Here is a 14126-nt window from a genome sequence, read left to right as displayed (position 1 = left end):
TGACACCATGAGCCGAGGGAGGCGAAGGAGCTGAGTTTTTTTTCTTTCGAGTTTTTAAGATACAAAATTAAACCTGAATTTTTCCTTTGAATCTGAACCAAAAGTTCGTGAAACGAAGAAATATCATGTAAAAACAATCGGATATATTATAAATAAAATCTCGAAAGCAAGCACAAGACTTCTGTTACACGTTTGAACGAAGCTGTTCTAATATATTTTCTACGGGACTAATACAACAAAGTAGAGTATAATATTATCTAGTCAGATGATAAGTACGACAATTAGATGCATCTCCTACGGAATAGTCACATCTGCCACCAGTTACGACTTGAAGAATTATCCCCTGAAGTTACGTTGCTCTTTCGAAACTACCACCAACCTGCATATGTAGCCATTCGGGCTGTGAGCTTTGGGCGTATTCCCTTGGTGTGTGCAAGCTGAACAACAACCCCGCAGCATCAAATGGCTGTGCACCAAGCTGAAACACCAGGTCAACCCGTAAGAAACTCATATAGCATATACCTAGAACATAGTTATCGTTCCGTGCATGGAAAGAAATTTTATTCATCAATGACCAACTTATTCAAGCGATGAGATAGTAAATCATTGCAATATGAGTTAAAGGGATGATAATATACAGAAAAGGGACTGTGATCCGGAGAATTAGGAGGCAGCATAATGGTGATAGCCTTTATATTCGAAATGGGAAACGAAATCAGTACTTTATACTTCAAGGGAAATCAAGGAGTAAGAAAATATGTCATCACAAATAATACAAGAGATTTCCTGGAATCTTTATGCATATAGCATGGGTTAGGTTATGGAAAACGATGAGCCTAGAAGTGCCTTGCTCTCTGTTCATTCCCTTAGCAATGCAATAAGAAACGCACAAATACAAATCTTGGAAAACCAAGAGCAACACTGGTGTCCAGTGGCCAACTTTACGACAAGCACACTCCTTGGTTGACAGACATTTACATTCCTAGATGCATCCCTACGATTGATTGATAAGTTGTACAAAAATAATTCCCTAGGCAAAGGTTTAAGATTGACAAGTTGTACCAAAAAATCCCGAGACAAAGGTTTACATTCTAAAAAGCAGTAGTGTCTTCAGAAATCTATTGAACCGGAAATAACAAAGCATCTCAAGGATTATATATTGGAAAATAGTTCCAAAAAGAGTAGGTCCATGGGTTTTATGAAGGTAATAGAAGTGCAGAGTACTTACATCTTTTGGAGGAAATGCTTCAATTGTGGGATTCATGTTCATCCTTGAATTGACTGCTTCCAGCTTCATCGAAAGGAACTACAGAGTAGAATAACCAGATTACAGTCTTAGGTTAATCAGTTTAAAGCAAAACCGTGTAACCAAGTAGCACAAGATAGAGTCAGAAGGAATAGATACCTCGACCTGGTGCTGCAGTGATTGGATGTAATTAATAATCTCATCAAGGACGAGTGCTTTCCCAATAACCTTTTCAGAAGAAAAGTACAACATGCGTAAGGGAAACATACTTGGTGAAACAAAATTGATTTCAGAATTCAGATCACTAGATAATTACCCAAGATGTTTAGAATAAATCTAGTAATGAAATTGGAAACAACACATTACATAAGAAAGATTTCCTATACTAACTACGTCGATCATATGCTAAGTAAATATTATGACTAACATAAAGACAACTAAACAACATCGAATACCTTATTGCATCCGGGAACCAAATCTTGGAGAACTTTCATCCTTTCGCTGATCTTCTCTCTCCTAGCCTGCCAAAACAGGTGTGGTACGCACACGTTGAAAGAGTGAATGAATCACACTGATTTACCGAACATGTCAATAAAACAGAAACCTATTCCCTATTGAGATCTACAGAGCTTGAATAAGAACATGTAAACCGTAATTGATGTTCTAGATTCTCATATTGTAAATTCAAAAGGACCAAAAGGGCATTACTCTCTCGGCTAGACTGTGGCTATCTGTAGCTTGGCCCCTTCTTGCCCTCACATGGATATAGTCTTGCTTGGGTGGCTCGGAAGGTTTAGTGCTTTCTTCAGCTGGCTTGTTGTCGCCAGCAGCTGAACTTTCTTCAACTTCAGCCTTCAAATTGTCATTTTCGTTTCTGGATACCGCTAATTTCATCCGTTTACCCAAATCTTTCTGTTCGATAAACAACAACACAAAAATTCAAGAACAAGCAAACGACATACAGGCAGGCATCATTAACTGAAAATCATGCAGCTTAACTCGCTTAACGACACACATCACGCCACTTTCGGATGCTTTAACATCCAAAACCAAGTCTTTACAGTTTACAGATTGCTGAGATAGCACAATCGCAATTACACAAACTAACCGCTTCACTCAATTATTTGCAACAAAATTTTCACTAAATTAAGTTCAAATATAAGGACCCTTGACTTAAAATTCGTTCTTTTTCTTATTATTTCCATCCATTTTCCACAATCCAGCTAATTTATAAAAGCCCACAAATAAAGTTCATTGCTTTAGCATTAATTTGCAACATTTTCTCAGAAACCAAACATAAAATCGAGCCAAGCAATCAAATTTCACGTAAAAGAGTGAAAATTACGAACCAAGCCATTGCCACTACGAGTGGAAACCCGCTTCGAAGACTCGTCCTCAAAGTTCACATCCCTTCTCTTCCTTCTACCACCGCCGCCGCCGCTTTGCTCAGTCACTGTCGATTCCTCCAACGACCCATCTCTGTTCACAGAGCTATCTCCAAGCCCACCCATACTCTGACCCAAGTTACCCACTCGGAGCCCCAACCCTCCACCACTGCCACCCGGTTCGCCGCTGAAGGGCCAACTCTCTGCCAGGCTGTAGGATGCTGGGTTAGCTACTGAGGAGGAAGACTCGTTGATCAGTGGAGGATCCATTTTCTCAACAACCCGAACTCATCCGACCCGAACCCGAACCCAAATCCAAAACCGAAACTTGAGATACCAAACGAGAGAGAGAGAGTAGCGAGTGAGTGAGCTTTTGAAGAGCTAGTGGGTTTAGTGAACTGATGGGTTATTTAACAAGTGATTTTAATTAGAGAAAGGTTTTTAGAGAGAGAGAGAGAGAGAGAGAGAGAGAGAGAGAAAGAGGAAGAGCATTAATGGAGGATGAAGAAAGTTAGAGAGAGAAAGGGAGGGGAGTGGCAGCAGAGGGTGATCCTTTTGGCTGGACCGGTATAGTGCGCAGTGCGCCCACTGTGCATTTTAACCCGACAGCAGGACACTGAAAGCTGTAGCCTTTAGAGAGAGAGAGAGAGAGAGGCGGCTGCGTAGCCGGATATCCAGAAAGAGTAATGCTATGCTACCACGGCGTGTTAGGCTACTCGCTCTTCTGCAAGAGACACGTGGCACTGAGCATTGTTCTGGGTTTTCATTAATTTGTTATTTAATTTTTTGTGCGAGTTACTTAATTGGTTGATCTAAACCATACATTATTACAACGGATAAATTTTTAGCTATGAAGGGAACATAAGTGAGTGGTGAAAAATTTTATTTTTTAAGTTATTAATTTTTTAGCACACATATCTCATTATTTGTATAATTACACGTGATGTATCATTTCGTGTATCGATTACACTGAAAAATCTCTCATTACAAAAAATGGTTGATCTAAACCATACATTTTTTGTATGAGTTGCTTAATTTTTTTGTGGGATCAAGTGCCTAACCAATACCTTATTACGAGGAAAGTGGAGATCAGGGGATCCAAACCCACCTGTACTTCAAATAACTTAATATTCCATTGGCTATATTTCTTCATTTTCGAAAAAAATGATATTTTAATATAATTATGATTTACAGTGAAAATAAATTATCTTAGTGTAACAGAGTGCAAACACTATTATGACCACGTTGATCAGATTAATTAACCTAATTTATATATGCATATTTAAAGACATCACTAATTAGATTTTTATTGTTTCAATCTATTCTAATTGACGTTAATCAGGAATCAAATTTCAATGCACGTTGTTTTGACCAGTTGACCTAATTTTACATTTGAGCAATTTACAACCATGTTGAAGTAACGTGCCAAATTTCCGTAGTAAATGGAAATTACCCTATGTAGACTTGTGGCTAGAAAGTGAAAGCAACTGTTCATGTGTGGAAATTTTCAAATTGGGGTATCATATTCTCTTCAATAGAGAGATTGGGTGGTAAAAAGCAAGGGTTGGTGGGGTACTTGCAATAGTGAACAACACAAACCCTCCAAATTTATTGCTCAAAGAATTTTTATGTTGGGGAAAAAATGCTTTTCCCTTTCTAATTTCCTTTATTTTAAGAGCTAAGTATCTTGGATAATTGGAAATATGGCACCATCAATACCTAACCATTCTTTTTCTCATTTTTCACAAGTATTAATGGTGGTGTCTAACTTTCTTAGCAAAAAAAATGGTAGCAAGAATAGTTACACTTGAGAAAGTGTTTTTGAGATTATGCTCAAGATAGTTTTGTACTTTGCCAAACTCATGTGCCTTTGTGGAATCTTGGGCATTTGCCAAAAGTTGACTTGAGTGGCTTAGGGTTGGTTGGAATTACTTTTAAAATGACTGAAAACGCTTTTAGAGAAAATACTTTTGCGTTTTGAAAGCATTTCAAGTGCTTTTTCAAGATTTATTTGCGTTTTTGTTAAGGATTGGTTTAAAAAAAATTTCCACTAAAAACGCTTTCAGTTATTTTAAAAGCACTTCCAAACAAGTTAATTTCCCTCTTAAAGGCTCCTACTCCTAATTTGGTTATCAAAACGTGATGCATTATCATGGATTTGCCCATTTCATTTTCATGTCCACCTCATATAATGTTGTACCTGCCTCACTTCAAAACCGATGTCTATTCCTCGAGAGATTTACATACACACTCTCTAAAATCATTTTAGCATTTCAGGCCAATAATATAATATTATGTGTTTTAATTTCACATGGCATCGCTCCATTGTTCTGAAATGCTACGGTGGTGTACCGAGAGGTGCAATGAAGCCGTCATCCAAATTGCCATGAAGCAACAAACTTGGCTGTTTTGAAGTTGTTGCTGGATAATATTTGGGTTGCTTGAAATTGAAGTGCCTTCATAATTTTGAACAGGAAAGATAAACGTAGACAAAGAAGAAAACAGTACAAACTGTACCATGCCAACTATTTTGTGTAAGAACTTCAACTTCCTGTTGGGTTGGGAAATTACCAGGTCAACTTTATTCTGCAGTCCCTAGTACATGGAACTGTTACAAATTATGTTCTGCTACCTTTGCTATACATGTGGCTACTTTTTCAATGCTCTCGAACAAAATCTCTGCCCTTCTGCATGTGATTGCCGTAAAATCCACCGCACTCAATTTCTTCTTCTCAATCATTGTTCCTTCTACATTTTGGGGTTTTTTTAGTATGAATCGGAACATAGTATGGAACGAAAATCTTTAATTGTTGAATTTTCAACCGCACAATCCGTCATTCGTTCACCTGGTGAGCTTGGTCTACTCTAAATTTTTTGCTCCATCCTTACTAAGAGTAGAAGGGTTTATTTGCATAATTATCATTATCGAAATTTCCATTTGTGACCATCAAGATTAATAAGTGGAGGATAAAGAACGCCTAAATGAGGTTTTTTTTTCTTTTTGACAAGGGCGGTAATCTAAACTACTCTAATTCATAGGAAGAGAAATTCAAACTTAGGAGCAAGGGACCGGAAATCCATTCTTAATCAGCTGACCTAACCTATATGTACACAAAAACGGGATTTCAATTTTATTCCAATACAAAGTAGTTTAAGTATTTCAGTTTGTGTTGATGTTCATTCGGAAATCAAACGCTCGGATTTGCTTGGATGCAGAATGGGCCAGTTACTCACTCACTGCTATCAGAAATTAATTTTGGGCTGGGTATGGCATGCCCGAATTTGAAGTCCAAACTGATAGAGATGAAAAGACAATTTTGGTCAAGCCAAATTATTCAGGACTCCCTTTTACAACGGTCCCATGTCTCCACTTCAAACTCCTGTCAAGTTGATATTCCTCTTTGATTGTAAATAAAATGTCTTAAGTTCGATTCTCGCTCAAAGCAAATTTAAACTACATTATTACTAGCCAATTGTGAGTTCAGTTGTGAGGCTGAACTCATTCCCCACCCCCATATCGTTTGTTCCAAAAAAAAAAAAAAAAAAAAAAAAAAAAAAAGTCCATGTCCTACTGTTTGCTGGAACAAAAGTCCCCAATTTACAAGCAAGAGTAAATGATTTGGGGGGTAGGGGGGCCGTTCTCTGAGTCTCAGACCAAGCTACCAATAATATAGGATGAGATACAAATATAATACAAGTTTGGAAAACAGAACACATTTTTGGATATGATGGATTGAGTACTACTTTCCATACTTCTGTAATCATAATGCACTAAAGATCCGATGAGCGAAATCTGTTTTGTCACCGGTTGTACAATTATGCGTTGTACCTCATGTGATGAGAGAGAGATACGTGATTGTTTAAACCGGTAACACCTAAGAACAAAACGAACACAGAAAGCGAAAAATGTAACAGATATATTTATGGTTTTATAAGAGTGATGATTACACTGGAAAGAAGAAGAATGCAGAGACTTAATTCTTGAGCTTTCCAGAACTTTCTTCCTAACCTAAAAAAAGTCTTAAACTTTTCAGATTTTCAGTCCGCTCTTTGTACAGTGGTCTTAAACAAGAGGATGTACAACTTTTGATCCATTGAGAAATACAGAAACCCACTTACAGAGTGTGTCACAAAAGACCCAAAACTTGTTCCTACAATGCAGTGCCATGCTGGCCCATATACCCCATCAAATTCCTGCATAACAATTACCCAACCCTGTCAATATTTGCACATAACGACTCACTACGGTTTTATCACAAAAGAACTCGATGCCATTAATGGTAGAACCATTTATTATATCTTGTGGTTTTGAAGTGGGACTTTTTGAGTTCTTTAAACCCCACAAAAATAATTACCACCTAATCATAAAACTCACAAAACCCACATCACATAATCACCAAAATCCTAAGCAAAATCAAAAGTTAACATCCTAATCATGATAATTAAGCTCATAATTAAGTTACCTTCTTGAGAGTCAAAGCAAGAGTCTTGGAGGTGAACTTTTCCAGGCTATCATGTGTCTTTCTTGCATACTCCACAGCATGGATCTGCATAAACGGCGGCATATCAGCTGAAACAACTCTCACCCCATTACTTGCTAACACATCCGCCAACTGCACCTGCGGCTCAGACAGGGATCTCCTCCTTCCTCCGCCGCCGCTTGCGGCGAACGAAACCGACAGCCTTCTCCCGCTATCCAACTCCTTCTCTTTCTCAAAATCCACCAAGCCCTTTTGAGCTTCCTTCTTCTTCACCACGACGACGACATCCTTATTGGGTTTTCTAGATTTTTCTGATTCCTTTGTTTTCTTGCTCTGTTTTTCGATTCTGGGGTCGAATGATTTGAGCTGAGGATTCGATTTGAGGGAAGACTTGGAGGAAGCCATGGACGCCGACATCGATTTGGCCTGCAAACGACTGTCAACGAGGCTCTGAGAAGTGCGGGGTCGTTGACTTGCGATGACTCTTGAGGTGGGGTTGGAGGTGGAAGAGGGTTTAGCGGGCAGGGAAGGAGGATCTAGGTAAGTGGAGGGCTTGGAGTGTTTTGGCTCTGTCGCTGCTAGCATGCGCCGGTGGGTGGCACCGTTGGACATGGCGGTGTTTTATGGGCGGTTTAGGGCAGTGGTGGGTAGATGAATGGGAGGAAATGGGAGGGGAGGTATGGATTTTGTGTTGATATGTTTTTGGGTCAGTGGTGGGGTTGGGGTGAATTGGGACTTGTGTGGTGAGATCTAGTCACTTTTGAGTTCTAAAATGCGCCGTTGGCGGAGGAAAAGGGAGGGAGGGTCCCTGGTGATGTTTTGACCGTTGACTCACCCAACCATATAAATCCGTATGGGCTTTTAGTGTTAAGTTGCCTAGCTAGGGCAAACATTTTTGGGATCTTGTCTCGCAATTTTAGCATAGGGGAAGGAATTTGGGTTGCTACCCTACAAATTCTATTTTTTTGTTGAAGGATGTCTCAAGTTTAACTTATAGGGTGCGAGAATGATTTATATTTGTAGTGAGTTCGATACTAAGTTGTGGTTAGTATAACTTTGTTGTAAGTAAGTTAACGCTCCAGTAAAAGTATTGTTGAGTCACTTTAACGCACAAGATATGACCTCATACAAAATTAGTTAATCAAGATTGATTTTTACTTGAAACTTAATAATAATACTAACGGAAACAATAAACAACATTAAGTAGTCTTTTTTTTTTTTAATACATCAATATTTTTACAGTAAAGGGAAGAAGAGTTCGGCTAAATCACACAGTTGGAAGCGGTATTAAGTTTAGCTTGGTAAATGCTATGTCGGTATATACTTGTGATGAATTCGATTTATAACTGTGGCTGTACTTGTCAAGAGTTAAATAACTCATTTATTACAGCTAGTCCATTCTAGCGTCCAAGTTTTGTTGTGAAATACACTATAGTTTCTCAAGAATGTGTTCCATAAATTCACCAAAATTATCCGTACGCATGTTGCAGGCTAAAGAAATTCAATACAGCTTTAATTGGACAAGCTTTACTAATTTACAAAGATACAAGGAGACAAGACAATTTGGCCGTGCCAGGGACGAGGAGGAAGAGGAAAACCGAAAAGAGATGCCAACTGAGACAGTTTTCTGATCCTTGAAAGCCACCCGGATTTGAATACGAGGGCGATAGGGCCACACATATCAAATATCGATCCACCAGACACTGGTGTTCAGAACAGAGTCCCATTGTAAACAAAGGGAGTACACAGCCCGAATCTAATTCCATGGACTTGGCAATCGAGCGTCTCTGAAAGCAGAAGTGCCGCCAGATGTTGCAGGGGATGGAGAGGATGCCATGTAATTTGTTCCTGATACGGATAACGTGGGTAGATTTGCAGGATGCCCCAGTTGCCCTATGGGAGCAAAGCGTGATGGACTAGTACCGGTTGCCCCTAAACTTGCTCGAGAGGGGTGTGGAACCTGCACAGAAATTTGATAACTGAAAATGAGTTCACGAAATAATAGCAAAGCAAAGAGACATCAATTGCAAAATAGTTCCTCGTATTTCTAATCTCTCACGAAAACTGCTTTTGCTAGTCCAACACTTGAAATTCAAAAGATTCTTAATTTATATGCTCCCACAAGATAATCGAAAACCATCAACACAGTAGTCGACACCAATGAAAACAAAAACGATATGTAGAAGCAGAAGCAGTAACCAAAATGCATTACCACATTGTGCTGAATATGAGCTGGCCTTCTGAGAGGAGACTCTGAAGATGGGGATGTGCTGTTCATCCGGAACATATGGCGAGATTGAATGTTATGATTTGAAAGCTCATCGCCCTCAACCCCTTCCATCTCAAGGTTTGCCTCCGAGCCCAACCTAGCAGCAGCGTGCCTAGTCATTGAACCGGAGTCATTTGTTACATCCACTTGAAGTGATACAGACGGGCGAACCACCACTCCTTGCATGGAATTTCGTCTCTTTATCTCCTCCTCTGCATTTAAGATCTGTAAACCAACACGAAAGAACTCCCTAGTATCGATCCCTCCCAATGTAACATAAACAAACACACAAATCGACTATGGACCCAAAACTTACCTGCTTCAACACTTGAACTAGATTATGTTTCTTTTGATCCAAAACCTGCAGCTTCTCCTCAACTTCTCTTTTCCTCTTTTGATTGTCACTTAACTCCTCCTCATCTTTGTTGCATCTCTATCATATAAACAAACAATTTCAGTTACTAAACACGAATCGAAACTACGCTAAACAGTTCAGCAAATCAAAATGCATGCTTGTGCTGTATACATTTAAGTTGTTCTTTCTCCACACATTACAGTTTAAAATCCAATTTTCATACTTCAATTTAAGAACACAAACCCATAAAAATGCCCAATTCAAAAACAAAACTTTCCAAACCAATTCAGAATCCAATTGAAAAGAAGATATAAATACACATATAGATATAGATATACCTCAGAATTAGGGTTTGCCACTTCATCCAATTTATCAGCATTCACAGCCAGTGAACTCGCACCAACATCCGCAACATCCGACTCTTTCTCGATCAAATCGGGCTTAAGAGCAGGCAGCGAATCGAACGCACCGCCGGATTTCACCGCAGAATCAGCACCGTCCGATTGCTTCCCATCCTTCTTCTCCCCGGACGGCCCAGCTTCGCAATCAGCATCAACATTCTCCGGCGCTTCAAATTTAATCGTGGGGTGAGACAAATTTCCCGCCTTTGGAGCTTCGTTGAGCTGGTCGCGGACAAAATCAGTGTCAGGGTTAGAGGAGGCGGCGTCGGGGAGGGCGGAGCGGAGGCGGGAGAGAGCTACAGAGCGGCGGGTTAAAAGGGATTTGAAGTCCTTGAGGGAAATTTTAGGGGTTGGCATAAGCCACCGACGCGGTACGTCGGGAACTCTGTGGAGGTTTCCTCTGTACAACGAAATCGCCACCATTTTTGTAGGATTTTTTATCTTCTTCGGCAATTTCTCTGTTGCTCTCTGCTCTTTGTTTTTTGAATTAATGATGAGTTATCAGAATTAATAAATAAGTAAAAAAATAAACGACTTGTAGTGAAAAGCAAACAAGGACCACTCACTAATCGAGAGGTGAAGTTAATTACTTGAGGCTTATGGTCGACTGTCCTTAATTATAGATTACTAATTTTGATTAAGATAGAATAGTTATTTCTTTTTTAAGTAACGCGTATTTGAGCGGTACTCACATGTCATAATATAAGTAAATAAAATAATATTTTTTTCATCTTTCTCTATTTATTTTATGGCATTGTGAAGTATCTGTTTGAATACCGATCTCTTAAAAAAGTTTCCCATTGAAGTTGGTGTATGCTAAAAAGGAAAAAAGACAAAACTTCAGATACCTAACTTGGCTCTATTTCTGCAAAAGCGGTTAAATTAACACAAATATCTTGAAAGCAATTTCATTGTTAACCAAACAATGTTTTTTATGTGTGGCCTAACGTTTATTGTTAGTTATCAATTAGTATTACAAGAATTGAGATTCTTTTTGAATCTTTATATCTAGAATACTAGTCTCAATGATCAGGAGATTTAAACCATTCATTTTAAATTATGCGGGAGGAAACACAGAAATTCGAAGAGAATCTTAATTCGTATTATAAATCTCATGTTTGACTTAGATACAAATATAATTACTTTTGGTTATTCAATGCAATTAAAACTATATTTTCGAAGCACAAGTATTAGTTAACAGTCAAATCACCACCAAATGAGAAAATCAAGGAAACTGAGTGTGTTATTGAAACGTAATTAAGGAAACAAACAAAATCTTCATTAACTAGTTTAATTGTATCATGCAAGGCATAAAGTTCCAACACAAGGCCCTATATATAAGCTAGTTCTTATGACTTTCATCTTATACAAAGAATCTTATTGTTTGCAAAATTAGTACCATAACTTTGGAGTAAATTTTAACTCAGTAGTAGAATGGTTCTTCCATGAGTTCAGGAAACTCCAAGAACATCTCATTCTCTCTAGCTACCATGGCTTCCACAAACGAACCGTCACATGCCGCCGATGTAGCTTCAACTTCGTTTGTTGAGATTGCATAATCCACGTCGATTTGGCTTTGTTGTATTGCTACTTGTGCTTGGTCCTTCGATGAATACTCAGCCTTGTTTTCGTGTTCTTGGGTGTCACCAATTGGCATAAACGCGTCTTCAAGGAGAAAATCGCTCCAGCTAAACGCCTGCAGGGTTGCCTGCTCTTGTGTTGCAGATGAAGTAGAAGACGATGATGACAATGTTCCTTCGTGACTGTAAAAATTTGGTGCAGAAGATTGGGATTCGGTGGATTTGAAGGCTTCTGTCACCAATTTTATGGCCTGCAGCTGTGTGAGAAGATCCGGGGGTTGGCTGCCAGGTTGAGTGTGGCCCAAGAAACTGTCTAGAATTGGCTCCGCTTTGGTTGGTATCATTGTAATTGGCATCAAATGGCTGTTGATGTTGGAAAACCCTTGTGCTGGCAATGAGTATGGCTCTGCTGGCTTCATCAGCATAAAGTTCCTCAAGTCCTTGTTGAGGGAACCTATCCCGATTCTCATTCCAACTTTCGGGAGGCCACCGATGTTTCCATAATCCGCTAAGATTTGAGAGAAGGGCTTATGAGTAACATGATCAATTCCCATTTCTGAGAGCTTCTTCTTCAGCTTAGTGTTCCAGTAGTTCTTTACATCATTGTCTGTTCTCCCAGGAAGGTGTTGAGCTATTGTTGGCCATCTGCACCACAGAAATCATAAGCTTATACTTCTTCTAACTTAGGCACTTTTGGTTGTCAAAAAGCGCTTTTAGCTCTTCCATGAGATCTACAAACTCTGGTAGTTGAAACGGAAGACATCACAGATCGGTTCGGATACAATAAAACCAAGACTAATGCAGTGAAAATTTTCTTCTTCCAAGATCAGCTAGAAATTTGCATAAATACTAACCTGCTACCTATTGTGGCATGAAGCCTGACAATCAATTCCTCCTCATGGGGCGTGAAGGATTCATGCTTCAGATTAGACTTGAGGTGATTAGTCCACCTAAGCTTGCAGCTCCTTCCACATCTTGTAACTCCTGTAAACACTCTTACATTAGGTTAATTAATTATTCTGGAAATGCACTATTTAATCCAACACTACCCCCGGAAACCCAATAACGAAAGAATTCAGAGAAGAAAGCATCCGAATTAACCTGTTTTTTTGGGAACAGAAGTCCAGTTACTGGGGCCATGCTTCGACACATGCGCAAGTATCTTTGCATCTTCCTCCGCAGTACAAAGAGTGCCCCTTTTCACATGCAGCTTGTCACAACAAGCAGGTCTCACCATCCTTATTAATTATCTGTGTGATTCAAAACTTGCACATGAAATCATAAAAAGGAAAAAGATTGAAAAGAAAACAAAAAGGAAATGATAAACAAAAGTTGTCGGATTTAAAAGAGAGATGAAACCGATTCACCTTCGTTTAATTAGTTCTGCTTATGCAGATGCTCATTGAGAGAGGTATGAGATGAGATGAGGAAAGGTACTGGTTAAAAGTATGACAAGCGTGGAAAGGCAAGAAAAACATGAGGGTTTTGCTTCCATTTAACTAAGTTGCATGATGAATGACATCTTCACGTACATTAACGGTAATAAAAATCAGTCTTTCCGTATGCTCACATGCTTGGCTCCTAGGGACCCTTCTGAATCTGGTTCAAATTGGGTGAATTATTTGGTTAAACTTAGATTCAATCCAAGTAAAATAGCATAGTTAATTGATTATTTAAATTAATTTGCCTTTGTGTAAAAGGCAATGACTACTGACTACTGTTTGATGATCACAAGTTTGATGATTCTAACTATTTTAAACAAAAAGCTCAACTAATTAAGAAACTTCAGACTCGATGAGGCAGAAAATTATAGAATATATAGCAAAAATATGTTTCTTCTTGAATTTACGTTGAAATCAATAAGCTAGTAGCGCTTTATGTAATTATTTCTTCAGATGGTCAATCAGAACTATTTTTGGGAGTTATGTCATTAATTTGAATCATTTGTGTGTATTTAAAGGGGTTTAGGGATGTGGTGTGGTGTTTTATTTTTGTTAAAATGTGATTTTATAGAAGAAAAAAAACTCCGCCTTACACTACCGGTCCCAAGCCTGGATAAATGGGGAGGGAGAGGGCATCAGATAGTTGACAAACGACACTCCGTTTTTACGTCGAATTCTTATGTGCTTTTATAGAAAGTAGAAGGCAAATCCAAAAGGAGCCAAACTAGGTCTCCCGATCCCGCCATATGAGGAAAAATACAGAGGTTCCTTTACATCAATGATGGTACTCGGGTCTGTGTTGTTATTGGTAGAGACTCGCATCCCAGCTCCTTCAACATCGACCTGCAACAAAATATTGGCAGGTGCAGTGCAACCACCACCTCCTCATGATGTTGATGAAGAACTTGAGCCTCACAAACCAGTAAGATTGGACATGCATAGAAATGCCAAGCCGCTTCACTCTTTT

At 39.0% G+C, this 14126-nt stretch overlaps 4 protein-coding genes across 5 annotated transcripts; all 4 read right to left on the bottom strand.

The window, feature by feature from the left end:
- Window positions 1-128: 128 nt before the first annotated feature.
- Window positions 129-3380, bottom strand: LOC137712588 (transcription factor bHLH79). 2 transcript variants are annotated; one of them, XM_068451685.2, is made up of 7 exons: window positions 2596-3299; window positions 1955-2158; window positions 1702-1767; window positions 1406-1474; window positions 1229-1306; window positions 639-689; window positions 129-478 (listed from the first exon to the last, which is right to left on the bottom strand). In XM_068451685.2, exons 1-7 carry the CDS (start codon window positions 2899-2901, stop codon window positions 350-352), a joined length of 903 nt encoding a protein of 300 aa, XP_068307786.2. In that variant the 5' UTR covers window positions 2902-3299; the 3' UTR covers window positions 129-349. The 2 variants fall into 2 exon arrangements, with proteins under 2 accessions (XP_068307786.2, XP_068307787.2); XM_068451686.2 differs by lacking the exon at window positions 639-689 and having other exon boundaries at window positions 2596-3380.
- Window positions 3381-6532: 3152 nt separating this feature from the next.
- Window positions 6533-7857, bottom strand: LOC137713839 (uncharacterized). The gene is made up of 2 exons (XM_068453194.2): window positions 7095-7857; window positions 6533-6825 (listed from the first exon to the last, which is right to left on the bottom strand). The coding sequence occupies exons 1-2, from the start codon at window positions 7722-7724 to the stop codon at window positions 6670-6672; spliced, it is 786 nt and encodes a 261-aa protein (XP_068309295.2). The 5' UTR covers window positions 7725-7857; the 3' UTR covers window positions 6533-6669.
- Window positions 7858-8547: 690 nt separating this feature from the next.
- Window positions 8548-10645, bottom strand: LOC137713742 (uncharacterized). Its single transcript, XM_068453089.2, has 4 exons — window positions 10075-10645; window positions 9698-9814; window positions 9325-9606; window positions 8548-9072 (listed from the first exon to the last, which is right to left on the bottom strand). The coding sequence occupies exons 1-4, from the start codon at window positions 10558-10560 to the stop codon at window positions 8869-8871; spliced, it is 1089 nt and encodes a 362-aa protein (XP_068309190.1). The 5' UTR covers window positions 10561-10645; the 3' UTR covers window positions 8548-8868.
- Window positions 10646-11362: 717 nt separating this feature from the next.
- LOC137712095 (transcription factor MYB80-like) lies at window positions 11363-13225 on the bottom strand. Its single transcript, XM_068451239.2, has 4 exons — window positions 13085-13225; window positions 12819-12967; window positions 12572-12701; window positions 11363-12362 (listed from the first exon to the last, which is right to left on the bottom strand). Exons 2-4 carry the CDS (start codon window positions 12952-12954, stop codon window positions 11561-11563), a joined length of 1068 nt encoding a protein of 355 aa, XP_068307340.2. The 5' UTR covers window positions 12955-12967; window positions 13085-13225; the 3' UTR covers window positions 11363-11560.
- Between the last annotated feature and the right edge of the window lie 901 nt (window positions 13226-14126).

The sequence above is a fragment of the Pyrus communis genome, chromosome 14 (genome assembly GCF_041283825.1).
Source record: "Pyrus communis isolate YQ-2024b chromosome 14, ASM4128382v1, whole genome shotgun sequence".
Lineage (NCBI taxonomy): Eukaryota > Viridiplantae > Streptophyta > Magnoliopsida > Rosales > Rosaceae > Pyrus > Pyrus communis.
The sequence above is the reverse complement of the archived record's forward strand: the minus strand, read 5'-3'. Positions and strand labels throughout refer to the sequence as shown.

Coding starts and splice junctions, on each gene's coding strand:
- LOC137712095 (XM_068451239.2), bottom strand. CDS start 12,954: ATGGTGAGACCTGCTTGTTGTGACAAGCTGCATGTGAAAAGGGGCACT. Junction 12,702..12,818: donor TTCTGTTCCCAAAAAAACAG/GTTAATTCGGAT, acceptor GAGTGTTTACAG/GAGTTACAAGATGTGGAAGG. Junction 12,363..12,571: donor CATGCCACAATAGGTAGCAG/GTTAGTATTTAT, acceptor TCTGTGGTGCAG/ATGGCCAACAATAGCTCAAC.
- LOC137712588 (XM_068451685.2), bottom strand. CDS start 2,901: ATGGATCCTCCACTGATCAACGAGTCTTCCTCCTCAGTAGCTAACCCA. Junction 1,768..1,954: donor GCCACAGTCTAGCCGAGAGA/GTAATGCCCTTT, acceptor CTGTTTTGGCAG/GCTAGGAGAGAGAAGATCAG. Junction 479..638: donor CGGATCACAGTCCCTTTTCT/GTATATTATCAT, acceptor CTGGTGTTTCAG/CTTGGTGCACAGCCATTTGA.
- LOC137713839 (XM_068453194.2), bottom strand. CDS start 7,724: ATGTCCAACGGTGCCACCCACCGGCGCATGCTAGCAGCGACAGAGCCA. Junction 6,826..7,094: donor TTGCTTTGACTCTCAAGAAG/GTAACTTAATTA, acceptor ATTGTTATGCAG/GAATTTGATGGGGTATATGG.
- LOC137713742 (XM_068453089.2), bottom strand. CDS start 10,560: ATGGTGGCGATTTCGTTGTACAGAGGAAACCTCCACAGAGTTCCCGAC. Junction 9,607..9,697: donor TAGTTCAAGTGTTGAAGCAG/GTAAGTTTTGGG, acceptor GTTGGTTTACAG/ATCTTAAATGCAGAGGAGGA. Junction 9,073..9,324: donor CTCATATTCAGCACAATGTG/GTAATGCATTTT, acceptor ATTTCTGTGCAG/GTTCCACACCCCTCTCGAGC.